Raw genomic sequence first — 18,951 nt, 5'->3', positions numbered from 1 at the left:
CATGATGAGAGAAATCTGTCCTCGACACGAGCAGAGGGCACTCGAAGATGAGTTCAAAGATCTGAAGCAAGTCAGTGGTGAACACCGGGCTTACACTGACAGATATGAGGAGTTAAGCTTGCTCTGTCCAACAATGGTCACGCTTTTGGATAAGGCTATTGAGAAGTACATAGACGGTTTGCCAGATCCTGTTCAGGATATTGTCACTGGCAGTTACCCTACTACCGTCCGACAGGCCATTGAGCTAGCTGCTACCCTTACTGAATCGCAGATCAAGAAGGGTAAGCTCCACAGAAAAGGTGACAAAAAGTAGAAATAGTCTGATAGTACCAAGGATAACAAGGGCAAGAAGGCTGCTGAGTCTTCTAAGAAATCGAGGAAGCGTAAGGCTTCCAAGAACTTTGCTGTTACCGCTCAGACAAATCAGGCTGCTCCTAATCAGGCAACGCAGAATCAGGTTGCACAACCTGCTGCCAAGAGGCAGTATGCTGGTAATGCACCCCTGTGCAATAGATGTAACAGCCACCACTAGCCACATATGCAATGCCGTATCTGCACGAATTGTGGCAAGTCTGGTCATCTTGCCAACACCTGCCGTTTTGCTCCTAATCAGAATCAGCCTGCTCAAAACCATGCACAAAACCCTGCTCAGAATCCTGCACGACCTAACTTTCCGCCTGGTTCATGTTTCAACTGTGGGGATCTGAACCACTACAGGAACAATTGCCCGAGGTTGGCAAACGCAAATCAGGCACCGGCTCGTGGTAGAGCTTTCAATCTGAATGCCAATGAGGCTCGCGCAGATAACGAAGTGGTGAACGGTACGTTCCTTGTTAACAACCATCCTGCTTCTGTTCTATTTGATTCGGGTGCCGATAAGAGTTTTGTGTCCTTAGCATTTGAGCCTTTGCTTGCGATGACTAGAACGAAACTAGGAAAGCCCTTGACAGTAGAAGTAGCTAATGGTGAACCCGTTGTACTCGACTCTGTTCTTCGAAATTGCCAGTTGAATCTCAATAACCATCTTTTCCCTATCGATCTCACACCGATGCAACTCGGGAGCTTCGATGTTATAGTAGGAATGGATTGGTTATCGAAGTACCATGCTGAGGTGGTATGTTTTGAGAAGTTGGTCCGTATACCGCTTTCGACCGGTGAGATCTTAGAAGTTCATGGGGAGAAACCCGTTAAACTCATGTCTTGTACCCAAGCCCACAAATATCTACGCAAGAAATACGTTGCTTTCTTAGCACATGTCGTAGAGGATAAAGGCAAGGGTAAGACAATCCAAGATATCCCTGTTGTTCGGGATTATCCAGAGGTATTTCCTGAAGAATTACCTGGTTTACCCCCTGTGCGCCAAGTTGAGTTTCGCATCGATCTTGTACCTGGCGCAAATCCCATTGCTAAGTCACCTTATCGTCTTGCACCGTCTGAGATGCAAGAGTTATCTAAGCAGCTTCAGGAGCTATCTGACAAAGGATTCATCCGTCCAAGCTTTTCCCCTTGGGGCGCTCCTGTCCTATTTGTGAAAAAGAAAGATGGATCTTTTAGGATGTGTATCGATTATCGTGAGCTGAACAAGCTTACCATCAAGAATCGATATCCCTTACCTCGCATTGATGATCTCTTTGATCAGCTACAGGGTGCTACTTGCTTTTCGAAGATTGATCTACGTTCTGGGTATCATCAACTTCGAGTTCTTGAAGAAGATATTTCCAAGACAGCTTTTCGTACGCGTTACGGTCATTATGAGTTCACTGTTATGCCCTTCGGTTTAACAAATGCTCCTGCTGTTTTCATGGACTTGATGAATAGGGTTTGCAAGCCTTACTTGGACAAGTTCATCATCGTCTTTATTGATGATATCTTGATCTATTCTAAGACTCGAGCTGATCATGAGCAACATCTTCGTCTTACAATGGAGCTTCTAAAGAAAGAACAACTTTTCGCCAAATTCTCCAAGTGCGAATTCTGGCTTAAGGAAGTTCAATTTTTAGGGCACATCGTCAACGAACAAGGTATTCATGTAGATCCCGCCAAAATCAGTGCGATTAAGGATTGGGATACACCTACTACTCCTACCGAGGTTCGTTCATTTCTTGGTCTGGCGGGTTATTACCGCCGTTTCATTGAAAACTTCTCCAAGATTGCGGTTCCTCTCACTGCTTTAACTCAGAAAGGTAAACCTTTTGAGTGGGGATCCAAATAGGAAGAAGCTTTCCAGACCTTGAAACAGAAACTTTGTGATGCACCTATTCTATCTTTGCCCGAGGGTAACGACGACTTTGTCGTGTACTATGATGCATCCAACTTAGGCCTAGGCTGTGTTCTTATGCAAAGAAACAAAGTTATAGCCTATGCATCAAGACAGCTGAAAGTGCACGAGAAGAACTACACAACTCATGATCTTGAGTTAGGTGCAGTAGTCTTTGCTCTCAAAATCTGGAGACACTACCTTTATGGTACAAAGTGTGTAGTGTTTACTGACCACAAGAGTCTTCAGCACATCTTCAATCAGAAAGAACTAAACATGAGGCAACGACGTTGGGTTGAACTTCTAAACGACTACGATTGCGAAATTCGCTACCATCCTGGTAAGGCGAATGTCGTGGCTGACGCATTGAGTCGTAAGGAACGTGTCAAGCTTCACTGTGTTCAGGTTCGATCTGATATTCAATCTCGCATAATTCAGGCTCAACATACTTGTGTTGCACAAGACTTGATGGGTAAAGAATTACCGTGTCATACAAATCCTGAGCTTGAACTAAGAGATTTTGGGATTTTCTACTACATGGGACGTTTGTGGGTCCCAAGCATAGACAATCTTCGCACCTTGCTTATGGATGAAGCTCACAAGTCTCGTTATTCAATTCATCCTGGTGCAGACAAAATGTATAAGGATCTTCGAACCCAGTACTGGTGGCCGGGTATGAAGAGAGACATTGCCTTATATGTTTCCAAATGCCTTACTTGTCTCAAGGTTAAGGCAGAACGCCAACATCCCTCTTGACTTTTGGAGCAACCAGAGATTCCGGTTTGGAAATGGGAAAACATTTCTATGGATCTCATTACCAAGTTACCGCGCACTAAGAAAGGTCATGACGCCATTTGGGTTTTTGTTGATCGTTTAACAAAGTCAGCACATTTCTTACCGATCCGTGAGGATTTATCTGCTGACAAGTTGGCCAAAATCTATGTTGATGAGATTGTATCTCGACATGGTGTTCCTTTGAACATTATATCTGACCGAGATGCTCGATTCTCGTCTCGTTTTTGGAGAACCATGCAATCTGCCATGGGTACTCAACTTCATTTGAGCTCAGCGTACCATCCGCAGACAGATGGTCAATCTGAAAGAACAATCCAGACACTGGAGGATATGCTTAGAGCTTGTGTGATTGATTTTGGTGGTAGTTGGGATTCGCATCTACCATTGATCGAATTCTTCTACAACAATAGTTATCACTCTAGCATCAATATGGCTCCTTTCGAAGCTTTATACGGTTGAAAATGTCGTTCACCGGTCTGCTGGAATGAGATAGGTGAAGCTCAGCTTACTGGACCTGAACTCATTCTAGAGACTACAGATAAGGTCAAGAAGATTCGTGAAAACCTTCAGACAGCTAGAAGCCGTCAGAAATGTTACGCGGATCGACGACGCAAGCCCTTGGAATTCCAAGTTGGTGATCACGTCCTACTCAAGGTATCCCCTTGGAAAGGTGTGATTAGATTTGGGAAGAAAGGAAAACTTGTACCACGCTATGTTGGACCATTCAAGATCGTTGAAAGAGTCGGAAAAGTAGCCTACAGATTAGAGCTACCTCCTGAACTTGGAAATGTTCATCCAACATTCCACGTGTCCAATCTCAGAAAGTGTTTAGCTGATGAGAATCTCCATATACCACTTGATGAAATTCGTGTTGATAACACGATGCACTTCGTTGAGAAACCTGTGGAGATAGTGGACCGTTCATTTAAGCAGTTGAAGGGCAAACGGATTAAATTGGTCAAAGTTCGCTGGGAATCTAAACGTGGCCCAGAATTTACTTGGGAACGTGAAGATCAGATGAAAGCGAAATATCCGCATCTATTCTCACAAGTTTCCTCTAAATAAATTTCGGGACGAAATTTCCTGAAGTAGGGGAGACTGTGACATCTGTGCTTGTGATATCATTTTACAAACTCTGAACAATAAAATATTAATAAAACAGTGTGTTTTGATTCCAATGTTTGTCATTTATGTTTGGTTTTGTGCCCATGTTGATTTTTGATCGATTTTGAACTCTATATCGCTTTCTGAAAAGTTATACGCGAACTGATAACACGATCAGTAAAATGCGACAAACACTCCGGAACATCATCATAAACTTAACAAACCTTAAATGACCTTTATATAACTTAGAAATAAGTTTTAAAGGCTTTGGTATGGCAAAAACAAGTTTATTCACTCTCAGGGACTATTTGCATCAACTTGCAAAAGTCTGCTGTTTCGTAAGACAACGTACAGTCTGGAACTTGATCATAAGTTAAACATACCATATATAACCTAAACATGGCTTAGAAATAAGCTTTGATAGGTTCGGTGTGCGAAAACATGCTTACATGATCTTACAGGGACTAAAAGTGTCAAAAACGGCGTAGGTTTGCATTTCGCGCATATCTTACGTTCTGACCACTTCTGGACATCCAAAATTTTTGTACACACTAAAATATTTTTATTTTAGTGATCGGCATGCAAAAATTTCATTCGTTTCGCAATTTGGATCATTTTCGCGCTTGTTACGATTTTCGTCGTAATTAGCCGAACAACGCAACCATACGGCCAAACGAACCAACATCCGGCATATTTTTGAGCATGTTTCATGTTCCCTATGCTTTAACTTCATTATGAAGCTTAAAAATGGGCTTGACGGGTGTTAGAAGTGCCAATACACGTTGAAACAAGCTCAGGGGCCAAATCTGTCATTTTGGGAAACTTGCTGATCTGCAGCAAGGTCCATAAGGACCGTAAGGGTCCCCTTGCGGACCGTAAAGCATGCCCAGCGACCAGAAACATGAAATTAGCTGCTGTTTTGTAAAATCAGGCCCTTGTTTGCAATTTTTATGTTTTGGGGAGCAAGTTATCTCTTCTCCAAGACTTCTCTTCTGCTTGTAACAAGTGTAAGGCTTGGATTTCATGCTTAATGACCAATAAAAACACATGGAATGATCTCATGATCTTGCTTCAACTATAAATAGCAAGGCCTTTCACTCATTTCTTTGCTCATTCCTTCTTTTCTCTCTTCACATCTGCTTTGGAGCTCTCTCTCAAGCATTTGGGACTTTATCTTCTTGTAGAAAAGATAGCAAGGACCCTTAGTGAGCATTCTTTCATTCTTTTTATGGCTTTTTCCTTATGTAGTGCAGAAAGTCAAACGTTTGGCCAACAGTTTGACTTTCGGTTTTGACCATCAATTAGTCAAGTCAAAGTTCAATTGAACTTTGAAACGTGATTGTAATCACGATAGTTATAATCCTTCGTGATTATAGCCGCTGATTACCACGTTAGCTAGTTGTAGTGTCGAGTCAAAGTTTCGGTCAAAATGCGTTTTAGCACACATTTTGCCTCGGAACTACTTTAGGGTATCAAAACACTTTGTTTTGATACCACATCAGTAGGTTAGACATGTTTTGACATGTCTAACTCGACACTATTAGTTTGTGCTTGTTTAGGGTCGTAAGTTAAGCGGTCTAAACAACCGCTTACACTTCCGAACCCGACCCGTTTGGTCGATCTTTAGGATCCGACCAAGCACACTTAGTGATCATATTTACATAGGGAATAACCTCTGAGGTTATACCTTATGATCACATAGGATTGGTTTGTCATATGCTTGTTAGCTTGTATGCCCATAGGAAATGACCAAAATGCCCTTTTGAAGCATAAATCCGTATTTTGACTATGTGAACATAATTTTGACATGTAATCTGATTTAGCAACATATTTAGGGATAATTGGGCATGTAAGACTTGGCATAGCACATAGTTAACCATCCGGGCATAGTTTTACGCTAACGACGCATTATAGTGACTTATGTCACCGTAATGGGTCAAAACGGGTCAAAAGCACTTAGGTAGGCTTTCCAATCAGAATGTAGGGCCTATTAAATAATACCATATGAGTTCAATTACTCATTTGATTTATAGAACCTCATTCTATCCTATCTCCCGATTTAAGAGCCGATTTATTAACATAGTTACCTATACTAGGTGCCGGTTGATTCTGTGATACTTGGAGCTTAAATTGGTCTTATTCACAAGACTAATTAGCAATCCCAAGTGAGTACATAGTTCCCCTCTTTTACCGTTTTCAAATATTTTGGGGTGATACACATGTACATACGTGTTACTTTCGTGCATTTCATGCTTTTATGACATAAACATGCTAGTTTCACCTAGTACACTTATAGTACATGCTATCAATTGTGTTTTGCTACGTATGTCAAGCATGCTAGCACATTGATTTGTTACACATTTGTTGCATATGTTTACTTAGCACATGGAACACATTGTTTTACATGACATTTCTGCTATGTATGTTTACTTAACATGCTAGCACATTGTTTTACATGAACATTTCTACTAGGCATGTTTACTTAGCATTCCTAGTACATGGTTTTCACATGCTACATTGGTTATGACATTTGGTATGTTAAATCGGGACAATAATACATTCATTAACATTGATCACGCCGCTCGGACTTATGTAATGGTACCATAGGAATTGACAACTCCCGTTTCCGACTTCCTAGGTTTGTTTGGAAGTTGGGAATATCCGACTACATAACTTTAGATGAACCTTTAATTTGTTTAAAGGTTTGTCGCCACAGTCGCAAGGCTTGAATGTATGCGATTAACATTACTGCATAAATGTTTGTAATCATAAAGCATTGTTTTTCTGCAAAGCATAATATTTGATTTAAACTTAGGTTTATTCAAAAACATGTTTTGTACATTTTCTATGGGGTTGAGTAACTTCTAGTTATTCACCATACATGACATTTGTTTTCACATTAGACAGCATTACATAGTTAAGTAGATGATTTCCTTCTTGCTATGCATTTCATTGGTTATACATGATACACATGACATTGTACACGGTTTACACATACACATTTTGACATGGAACAAGACATTTTGGTTGGTTAATGATAAGTGACTTATGTAACGGGGCTATGTGTTATATGATAAAAGCATGGTGGATACGCCGCTGGTACTTCCTATATATAAGTGCTTTTATTGTATTATACATTGTTGCGTTATATAAATCACTTGGGCAAGATATGAAACATTTTATACAAGAACAAGACAATGTTTTACAAAGTACACATTTTATCCAAATTCATTTTCACTTGGTTATTCATTTAACCATGAAATATCATTTCATCATCATTTGATTTTCATTGATTTTCACATGGTTTTACAAAGAAAAACATTTTACAAGATTCATGACATCATTTTACTTAAACACTTCTTTCAAAAACAAGTCATGAATCTGCATAAACAAAACCTATGTATCTCACAGGCATTTTTATGCTGACGTACCTATTTTTACATGTGTTTCAGGTGCTAATGCATTAGGGTGTTTGTGCTACATTTAGGCGGACTCAGGCCTTAGTGACTTAAAAGACAGTTACTATGTAGTTTTAGTTGAACTCAAAGACAATGTAACTTTAATTGTAATAATACAAAACTTTATTGGCCATGGTTGTTGAAACAATAATTCTGTCGCTACTCACCTCCCCGGCGTTTCCGCCGTGGCTTTCGTTGTTTTACCGCGGCCGGGGTGTGACACGAACCAAGTGCTGCAACTACCCAGCAAATAGGCGTCGTACTCCAGAGGACCGTTGATTTAGCTATCACCATGACTCGCCTCAGGGATAAAGCCGTATAAGGGAACTGCTCATTGGTGCAATCAATGCCATCGTCATCATCCGAATCAAATACCCTGTTTCAAATGTACCCACGGTGGACGATGGGGACATTTGGTTAACATGTGCCACTTTGCAATCTAAAGCAAAGCTGTTACAAATCCTGCTGTTGCTCAATCTTCAATTTCTTCTTCATATGTCGCCTTGGCATATCTAGTGCCTCAACCTCATGAACTTTCTACCTTGTGTATCGACGTAAGCACGCCTAGTGAAAGGTGTCGAAACACCTCTCGTTACACAAACTCCAAAATCCATGTAGGATCTTTCTATCCTCATAATTAGATCCTTGTGGATGGATATCATTCATCGTAGTCCTTAATTGAATTCTTTGTATGATGCAATACGTACATTACAATTCAATAAGGACAAAGCCGAATTCCTATTAAGATTTTTCTATCTTCATAGATAGATTCTTGAAAATGATTAAAGTGTCAAATGAAATCCACGGATTTGATTCCTGGTGTGCTTTAAGTATCCGTGTCCAAAGATAACAACTTAAAAGTCAAATTAATCAATTATGTGATTATGTGCTTATGTTCTCCCTTTTATGTTTTTGTGATCCAAATTTTTGTTATCCAAATCCTCGTAGAATCTTCCATATCTTCGTATAAGGGATTCATAGTAGGATATCTAAAGGTACTACCTTAAATCCTTAATGGGCTTCAACGTTATAGTTAAAACCCTTGGATTGTAAAGTACTATTCCAAAGTTTAAAGACATCATGTGTTGATGTAGTTAAAGATTCCTCTTGGGTAGTTTAGTTAAAGATATCATGCGTTGATATAGTTAAAGAGGCCCTCTGGTGGTCTAGTTAAAGAGATCATTCGTTGATCTAGTTAAAGAGATTAGTTCGACAATCTAGTTAAAGATATCATGCGTTGATATAGTTAAAGTGGCCCTCTGGTGGTCTAGTTAAAGAGATCATTCATTGATCTAGTTAAAGAGATCATTCATTGATCTAGTTAAAGAGATCATTCATTGATCTAGTTAAAGAGATTGGTTCGGCAATCTAGTTAAAGATATCATGTGTTGATATAGTTAAAGAGGCCCTCTGGTGGTCTAATTAAAGAGATCATTTGTTGATCTAGTTAAAGAGATTGGTTCGGCAATCTAGTTAAAGATATCATGTGTTGATATAGTTAAAGAGGCCCTCGGGTGGTCTAGTTCAAGAGATTGTTCGTTGATCTAGTTAAAAAGATCCTTTGGTGACCTAGTTAAAGGGACTCTATTGAAGTCTAGTTAAATCACCACAGGATTACTCGTTTGGTCTTTTCAACTTCAAGTTTCAAGCCCTCACAAGTTTCCTCTAAATAAATTTCGAGACGAAATTTCCTGAAGTAGGGGAGACTGTGACACTTGTGTCACTTCAACCATCAAACAAATACCAAATCAATGAAATATTGCGTTTCATACTTGGGATTTGTATAAATATGTGTATCGTTTGCACATATTAATTCTTGTTCGATTTTGAGCTTTAAATCGCTTTCTTGAAGGTTATACACGATCTGGTGCGTAAATATAACTAGTTTAATGCAACAAACACTCTGGAATAGTGACATAGGCTTAACATACCTTAAATAACCCTTACATAACTTAGAAATAACTTTTGGATGGTTTGGTATGCCGAAATCAAGTTTATTCGCTTACAGGGACTAAATTCGACAAACTGCGAAAGTATGTCAATTCGTACTGTAACAGACCCTCCGGAATAAGTTAAACACACCCTAAATATCCTTTACATAGCTTAGAAATAGGCTTTGAGGGGTTCGGTGTGCTAAAATAAACTTTATGCTCATTCAGAGACTAAAAGCGTCAAAAAGTGCATAGGTTTGCATTTTCGCGCATAACTTACATCCTGAATACATCCGGACATCCAAAAATTTATGTAAGCATTAAAATATTTTATTTTAGTGTTTGGAATGAGAAAAATCCATTCATCGCGCAATTTGAATCGTTTTTCGCACTTATGCGTATTCCGTCGTAATTAAGCGAACATCGCGATCGTACGACCAAACGAACCGACATCCGGAATATTTTTGAGCATGTTTTGAGTTCCCTATACTTTAACTTCATTTAGAGCCTTGAAATAAGGTTAACGGGGCTTAAACATGTCAAAAATCAACTTTATAGCATGCAGGGACATGTTCTGCCAAAAATGAAACTTTTGCCAAAAAATGGCGCGAAAGTGCCCATTTTTCAGCAAAGCAATTTTCAGCAACCAGCTTGTTTTTCATGGGTTTTTATGTAACATTTTCAATACTATGGGCTGGATTTTGATGGTTTTTGTCTACCCCTTGTATTGCAAAACCATTTGCCCAAGTGGAGGGCCAAGATTAAAGCTCGTTTCCCGATAAACGATCCTAACGGCTCTAGTTTCCCTATAAATACCCAACCTATTCCACTCCCAAAGCACACTTGATCTGATTTTGGCCCTCTAAGTTTGAGTGAACACTTCATACCTGAGGGTAAATCGGATCAAGAGCTTGCGGGAACCTTCTGTGGGTATTCTTTCGTTCTTTTCATTCGTTTTTATCGTTAAAGTCAAACTGCATTTGACTTTCTGCTTTGACCAGTTTATGGTCAATGCGAAGTTCGTTTGAACTTCATAACGTGAGCGTAATCACGATGGTTATAGTCCCTGGTGACTATACCTACTGATTACCACGTTATCTAGGCTCAGTGACGAGTCGTAGTTTCGGCCAAAATGCGTTTTCTCGCGTATTTTGTAACCAAACTACTCTAGGGTATCAAAACCGTTTGTTTTGATACCAAACCTGTTTTCTAACTTAACTAAACATGTTCTAGCATGTGTAACTCGTCACTTTTTAGTTTAGTCTTGTGTAGAGTCGTAAGTCAAGCGGACTAAACACCCGCTTAGACTTTCGAACACGACCCGTTTGGTCGATCATTAGGATCCGACCAAACATGTTTAGTGACCATAGTAGCATAGGGAATAACCTTCCGAGGTTATATCTTATGGTCACCTAGGTTTAATTAATCGTGTGATAGGTAGTTTATATGCCTTAGGAAAATCACCAAAATACCCTTTTTACGCATAAATTCATTTTAAGCATATGTAACCTAAATTTTGACATCTAAACTGATTAGAAAATAATATTAGACATGTTAAGGCATATATTACTTGTCGTAGGACTAGTTAGGCGTTCCGAACGCGTTTTACGCGAACGACGCGTTAAAGTATTATAAGCTACCTAAACGGGTGGTAATGGGTCGTAAGCACTTAGGTTAGGTTTCATTTTAGTATGTGGGCCTTGTTAAACCATATCATATGAGTTCCAATACTCATTTGGTTTACGAAACCTCATACTATCCAATCTCCCGATTAGGTCCGGTTATTTATGTAGTTATCTATATAGGGTGCCGTTTGATTCCGTGATCCCTCTAGCTTTGCTTGGTTGTTGTTCAAGACTTCTAAGCATCCTCAAGTGAGTACATAGTCCCCTCTTTTACTGTTTTTCAAACATTTTGGGGTGAAACACATGTGCCTACTTGTCACTTTCGTGTTTTCATGTTTTCATATCATATACTTGCTATGTTCACTAGTACACTATTAGTACATGATTTCATTATGTTTTTGCTATGTATGCCCATTGTGTGCATACTTAGTACATTGCTTTACATTACCTTTTCATGCTATGTATGTTCATCATACTTAGTACACTCTACATCACATGTTATGTATGTCCATTTGTTGCATACTTAGTACATTGTTTGTGCATTTTTACCTATGGTTTAGTTGACATATATTTCACTTGCCATACATGACATTATGTTTACACATTACTTGATTGACATTTGACATAGACATTTTGATGTTGGTATACACATTTCATAGACTACATTTTGACATAAACATTTTGACATGGTTTTCACAAAGACATTTGACAATTGGTTTAGACATGGGCAATTTACATTGGTGGTTTGTTTGGGTAAGTGATTTAAGTAACGAGACGTGTGTAATGTGATACAAGCATGGTGGATACGCCGCTGGTACTTCCTATATATAAGTGCTTGTATTATATTACATGTCGTAGCGTTATTTAATTCATTCAATTTGGACTTATACATTTTACACAAATAACATATTTTTCACAAGACTTGTTTTTCAAAACAGTTTGTTTTATACAAACTCATTTTACTTGGTTGTTCATTTAACCTTACATTATTCTTTTAAATATACATATCTATCATAGTTTTTCAAATGATTTATGAAACAAAACATTTTACAAGGATCATGACTGACTTTTGTTTAAACAACTTTTTCTAAACTTATAACTCATGAATCCTAAATCAATAAAACCTATGTACTCGCTGGCATTTTTATGCTGACGTACATATTTTCACATGTGTTTCAGAAGATGATGCATAGGATTGATCAAGATACACATAGGCGGACTTGGGCCTTAGTGACATTAAAAGACGCAAGACTAGTTAATTATGTTATGCTTATTTGTTGTTAAGACATTGTAATTTCTTTTAATCAATAAAACAACATTTCAATTTCCATGTGTTATGAAACAATGATTCTGTTACAACACTCCCCGACGTTTCCGCCACGTTTTGTTGTTATACGTGGTCGGGGTGTGACAGTTTGTAAGTTCTATTCGGTTTGACAATCCATTCGGACAGCCTGTTCGGTCGGCCGGTAGGCTCGATCGGTTGGGCTGTTCGAGTGGATTATTTCTTCCTTTGAGTAGGATGTGCTTGTGTATGATGGTTTAAACTTTTGAAGTTTTTGTTGCAGTATTTGAAATCATTGAAGTATCCTTACCTTTCAGGTCGATCGATCGAACAGGTCGTTCGATCAGTCGGCTTAACCGATCGGTTAGGTACTTCAGTAATAAGTTCTCATTAGGATGTCACCTGATCGGACAGCATGTTCGATCGGGTGGCATTCCAATACGTCGAACGATCTGGAAATCGATTAAGTGTTGAAGCATAGTATCTCATGATCCGAAGAGTAATTCAAATCGAACAGCATGTTCGATCGAACAGCACTTCGTTCAATACTAGACTTCATGAAATTGTTAAAGTGTGGGGCCATATGCTAGCCGATCGGCTGGCCGGGTCGTTCGGCTAGCATGTCTGATCGGTTGGGTTGTTCGTTCAAACAACATGTCCGTTCGGTCAGCATCCTGACCTGGTCGGCCTGTTCGTCTAACACTTGGTTGTTCTGCTTGTTTGACGTTATATCGAGGTATTTTCACAACGAGCTGAACCATGGAACCTTTGTTCTTACTTGTTTCCCCCGCTTGGACAGGAATCACCCAAGTCCGGCCGGTGAACGGTTTGGAACGGGGCTTAAAGTTTAACCCGAAATCGGCGAACCTCGTAGATAGAATCCGAATCTTGAACCACACAACTATTAGAACGATCACTGAGTTGGCTCAAGCTTCGTTTCTACCGGTTTGAAGGCATTGAGTGTAAAAGGGTTGAAAGAAAGTTGGAAAATCCTTCATTCAATCCTTCGCACCGTGTAAATGTTCAGATCTATGATAGATCCGTGTTTGTTTATGTGGAAATCGGCTTGATCCAAGTGATTCTTGGTGGATTGAAGCCAAAACATGAAGTTCTTCAAGAACACCATGATGACATCATCCTAGAACACTTAGATCTTGATGATTTCACGGTTAGAAATCAAGATTTGAAAGATAGAAAGGTGTAGGAGTGTGCATAGATCAAGAAAGTACAAGATTTAGGATGAAATCTTACCGGGATTGAGAGAAATCTGAGAAATAGTGAAGAACACGAGCTGGTCGGTCAGAGAGTTTCCAAAAGTGGAAAGAGTGACAATGACAGGGCTATTTATAGGCTTCCCAAAGAGGAAAGGGCTGGCCGATCGGCCAGGCACCCCGATCGGACAGCCTGTTCGATCGGACAGTCCGTCCGATCGGCTAGGCTGTTCGATCGGCTGGAAGCCTGATCGATCAATAGCCTGTTTCGAGCGTTTGGTGCGACGATTTCTAATGTTTCGATTCCGATTGAAGATGATACGAATGCGATAGAGTTTCCTATTCAAATTACTTTTAATCCTAACTACTATATCTACATACAAGCGTCTATATCTTGCAATATCCCTTCTCCACTAATTATCATACTTCGATTTTGATTGAGTTCGATTGAGTTTCGAGTTTCGATTCGATTCGATTGATCACCACACACATAACATAAAGTAAACACGCACAAGTAACACATAAGGCACACACACATGTATAATAACACCAAGGTCGCAAAATTCGAGTTTCGAGTTCGATGATGATTTGATTAGCTTGATTACTGGTTAATTGACTTTATCGCATTTTTACTTCCTGCTATTCAAGGTCGTTAAGCAGTTCGCGTTGATTAGACATTCGATTACTTTGAATGATATCACTTACTCCACATAATACAACTAAAGTAAAACATGAAAATAGACTAATTACAGTCAAAGAAGTCAATTTTGACTTTGACTTTGACTTTTGAAAACACGGGGTGTTACATCATGAATCCTCACAAAAGGATCATGTTGTAAGCACAGGGACACCACATCATGAAACAGACCTTTTATTTGAAAATATGCTTAAAAGCCCCTCTCCCAGGGCAATGTCGCTTTCTACACCACAACCCTCTCCCCACCAACAATAATACTTATGTTTGAAGCAATTGGAATTCATACTCAAAACAACCCCCTCACTCACACATTAATGAGAGTATACCTCAACAAATGACTATGTCTGAACAACTTCAATCTGCTATCCCACAAACATTTGAGTAGGTTACACCCCTTGAGTTTCACGAAACTCTTGGTGGTAGTTCAAGTGGAGCAGCCACTAAAACTGTTGAATTAATCGGTTACAGTGGTTACATACTTAAGATTCCCTTGAAGGAAACCACTGTTGGGCTACAACTATAACTTCTGTTCCAGTGGGAAGTCCCCAGAACCAAGAAAAAAGGGGCTTTATGATGATTTGGAGTCTTCTCCTATTATCAGAACAAATACAACTACCATAGGTAGGAATTCAGATGATCCTATTAAATTAGGTGATGAATTAAGATATAAAGAATTGACAGATAGAATGACTTCAATGGAAACATCTGTTGCTGACAAGAAAGAAATGATGAAGAAGATGATGGAGCTTTCTAAATGTTAACCTAGCACTCAGCAAATTGCCATTGAGTTGTGGAATTCTGTGCAACCCATCCTTCAAGCTCAAAGGAATTTGGTTGAAATCAACCACAACACTCATATAGAACTTATAAGAAATATGGTTGATGCTAGGTACAAGATACACAAGCAGACATTAAGGCCATTAAGGAACATCTGGTCAAAATTACTGGCTCAGCCCCTACAACAATCATTCAAGATGATGATGATGATGCCAAAAAGAGGGAAAAATATTCACTGAGAAGATTGCAGCCTGATTCAAAAGCAAAACCAAAACCAAAGGTGCAACAAAAGTCAGAGTCTGCTCAACCAAAAACTTCTGTTAAAACATTAGAGGCCAGAAAAGAAAAAGGGATTGATGAGACCCTTAATAAGATGGCTGAAGAAATTGTTTTGGAAAAACATAATAAGCAAGATACAAAGGAAAGCAAAGCCCTTCAAATTTGATAAAGCAAGAACAGGCAGAGCAGAGGAAAAAAGGAAGATATTGGTACTTCAAAAAGAAGAAAGTCTACTAGAAAAGTCAGAAAACCAATTGCCATCCCTCCTAAAACCACTGCTACTCCTACAAAAACTGTATCCTCTGCTAAACCTAAAGCTAAACCTTCTCCATAACAACCACCACAAAAGAAAGCTTCAACACCCTCATCACCAGCTCACCCAACAGATGCTGATACAACAAATGTATTAGCAGATGTTAGCCAAACAGCTGCTGAGACACTAGTTGTTTCAGCAGATGTTTGTCAAACCTTTGCCATGATCATTTTCACCACACCACCAACAACCCAACCACCTCCAACACCACAATGGTTTCCTACACATCCACCTTCACCACCTAAGCGTCCTCCATCACCAAAACTCAAGTTTGTAGCTAATTGAACCTCAATAGCCATCTTTTTCCCATTAACCTCACGCCAATGCAACTTGGGAGTTTTGACGTCATAGTAGGAATGGACTGGTTAACCAAACACCATGCTAAAGTGATCTGTTTTGATAAGATCGTTCGTGTGCCTCTGTCGTCTGGTGAAATCTTTGAAGTCCGCGGAGAGAAACCATCTAGTAGTCTAAAACTCATGACTTGTACCCAAGCCCAAAAATACCTACGAAAGAATTATGTAGCCTTTTTGGCACATATCGTAGAGGAGAAAGGCATGAGTAAGAGCATTCAAGACATCCCCATCGTTTGATATTATCCTGAGGTGTTTCCTGAAGAACTACATGGCTTACCCTAGTAGCCAAGTCGAGTTTCGCATAGAACTTGTACCTGGTGCCAACCCGATTGCCAAATCCCCTTACCGTCTTGCACCGTCTGAGATGCAAGAATTGTCGAAACATCTTCAAGAACTGTTGGACAAAGTTTTCATTCGTCCGAGCTTTTCACCTTGGGGTGATCTTGTCCTATTCGTGAAAAAGGACGGATCCTTCTGCATGAGCATCGATTATCGTGAGCTCAACAAACTCACGATTAAAAGTCAATATCCCCTACCTCGTATTGATGATCTTTTTGATCAACTACAAGGTGCTACATGTTTCTCAAAGATTGATCTCCATTTTGGATTTCATCAACTTTATGTACTCGAGGAAGATATTCCTAAAACTGCTTTTCGCATTCGATACGATCATTACGAGTTCACTATCATGCCTTTTAGCTTGACTAATGCTCCTGCTGTCTTCATGGACTTAATGAATAGGGTTTGTAAACCTCATTTAGACAAGTTCGTCATTGTTTTCATCGACGACATTTTGATTTATTCAAAATCCCGAGCTGACCACGGACATCATCTTCGTCTAACGATGGAACTTCTAAAGAAGGAACAACTTTATACCAAATTCTTCAAGTGTGAATTTTGGCTTAAAGAATTTCAATTCTTGGGTCACATCGTCAACGAACAAGGTATACATGTCGATCCTTCTAAACTCAGTGCGATTAAGGACTAGAGTCTCCTACTCCTACAGAAGTTCGTTCATTTCTTGGTCTCGCTGGCTATTACCGTCGTTTCATCACGAACTTCTTCAAGACTGAAGTTCCCCTCACTGCTTTGACTCAAAAGAATAAACCTTTTGAGTGGGGACCCAAACAAGAACAAGCTTTCCAAACCTTGAAACAAAAGCTTTGAGATGCTCCAATTCTATCCTTACCCGATGGCAACGACGATTTCATTATGGCCTTACCTGTGTTCTCATGCAAAGAGACAAAGTCATAGCCTATGCATTAAGATAATTGAAAATCCATGAAAAGAACTACACAACTCATGATCTTGAGTTAGGTGCTATAGTTTTTGCTCTCAAAATTTGGAGGCACTAACTTTATGGTACAAATGGTGTAGTTTTCAAAGACCACAAAAGTCTCCAACATATTCTAAATCAAAAGGAACTAAAATGAGGCAACGACGTTGGGTCGAACTTCTAAACGATACGACTGTGAGATTCGCTACAATCCTTGTAAGGCGAATGTCGTAGCCGATGCACTTAGTCGTAAAGAACATGTCAAGCTTCATTGTGTTTGATTTCGATCTGACATCCAAACATGAATTTTCCAAGATCAATGTACTTGTGTAAACTAAGGCTTGTTGAAAAATGAACTGCCACATAATCTTGTGCTTCAGCGTAAAACAAAAGATGATGAGCTACTCTATTTCTTGAACCATTTGTGGGTTCTAAACCTAGACAATCTCCGCACCTTGTTGTTGGACGAAGCACATAAGACTTGTTACTCTATTCATCTTGGAGCAGACAAAATGTACATGGATCTTCGTACCCAGTATTGGTGGCCGGATATGAAGACGGACATAGCCTTGTACGTGTCCAAATGCCTAACTTGTCTTAAAGTCACGGCAGAACATCAACGTCCTTCTGGTTTGCTTGAACAACCAAGGATTGCAATATGGAAGTGGGAGAACATTGCTATGGATCTCATCACTCAACTACCATGCGCTTCAAGAGGTCATGATGCCATTTGGGTAGTCATTGATCGTCTAACAAAGTCAGCACACTTTTTGCCGATTCGTGAGGATTTATCTGCTGACAAGCTTGTTAAGAACTATTTTGATGAGATTGTATCTCGTCATGGTGTTCCTTTGAACATCATATCAGATCATGATGCTCGCTTCTCATCTCATTTTTGGAAGACCATGCAATCAGCTATGGGAACCAAACTCAATTTGAACATTGCATATCATCCTCAAACGGATGGAAAAACTGAAAAGACAATCCAAACACTTGAGGATATGCTTAGAGCTTATGTGATCGACTTTGGTTATAGCTGGGATTCGCATCTACCTTTGACCGAATTCTCCTACAACAACAGTTATCACTCTAGCATTAACATGGCTCGTTTCGAGGCACTCTATGGTCGAAAATGTCGTTCACCTGTCTGTTGGAATGAAGTTGGTGCAGCTAAACTCACCGGGCCTGAACTTATTCTAGACACAACAGACAAAGTAAAAAAGATCCGCGATAACCTTTTGACAGCTAGAAGTCGTCAAAAGAGTTATGCTGACAAACGACGCAAGCCTTTGGAATTCCAAGTTGGTGATCGCGTCCTTCTCAAGGTATCCCCTTGGAAAGGTGTGGTTAGATTTGTGAAGAAAGGAAAACTTGCACCTTGATATGTGGGACCTTTTAAGATCATTGAAAGGATAAGAAAGGTGGCCTACAAACTTGATCTACCTTCTGAACTTGGGAACGTTCACCCAACTTTCCACATGTCCAACTTGAAAAAGTGTTTAGCCGATGAAAACCTCCACATCCCTCTTGACGAAATTTGCATTGATGACACTATGCACTTTGTCGAGAAACCTATGGAGATATTGG

The 18,951-nt window shown here is 39.5% G+C and overlaps 1 protein-coding gene across 1 annotated transcript in view; it reads left to right on the top strand.

Annotated features, from left to right (window-relative positions):
* LOC110905213 (neurofilament heavy polypeptide-like) overlaps nt 1–15,585 on the top strand; it is a 40,801-nt gene extending 25,216 nt beyond the window's left edge. The window contains exon 2 of the mRNA XM_022151104.1: nt 15,253–15,585. Coding sequence (XP_022006796.1) covers nt 15,253–15,585 — 333 coding nt within the window. The remainder of the gene's footprint in view (nt 1–15,252) is intronic.
* Nucleotides 15,586–18,951: the final 3,366 nt, after the last annotated feature.

The sequence above is a fragment of the Helianthus annuus genome, chromosome 14, assembly GCF_002127325.2.
Source record: "Helianthus annuus cultivar XRQ/B chromosome 14, HanXRQr2.0-SUNRISE, whole genome shotgun sequence".
NCBI classification, from domain to species: domain Eukaryota; kingdom Viridiplantae; phylum Streptophyta; class Magnoliopsida; order Asterales; family Asteraceae; genus Helianthus; species Helianthus annuus.
Note: the sequence above shows the minus strand (reverse complement) of the source record. Positions and strands in the feature narration are given on the sequence as shown.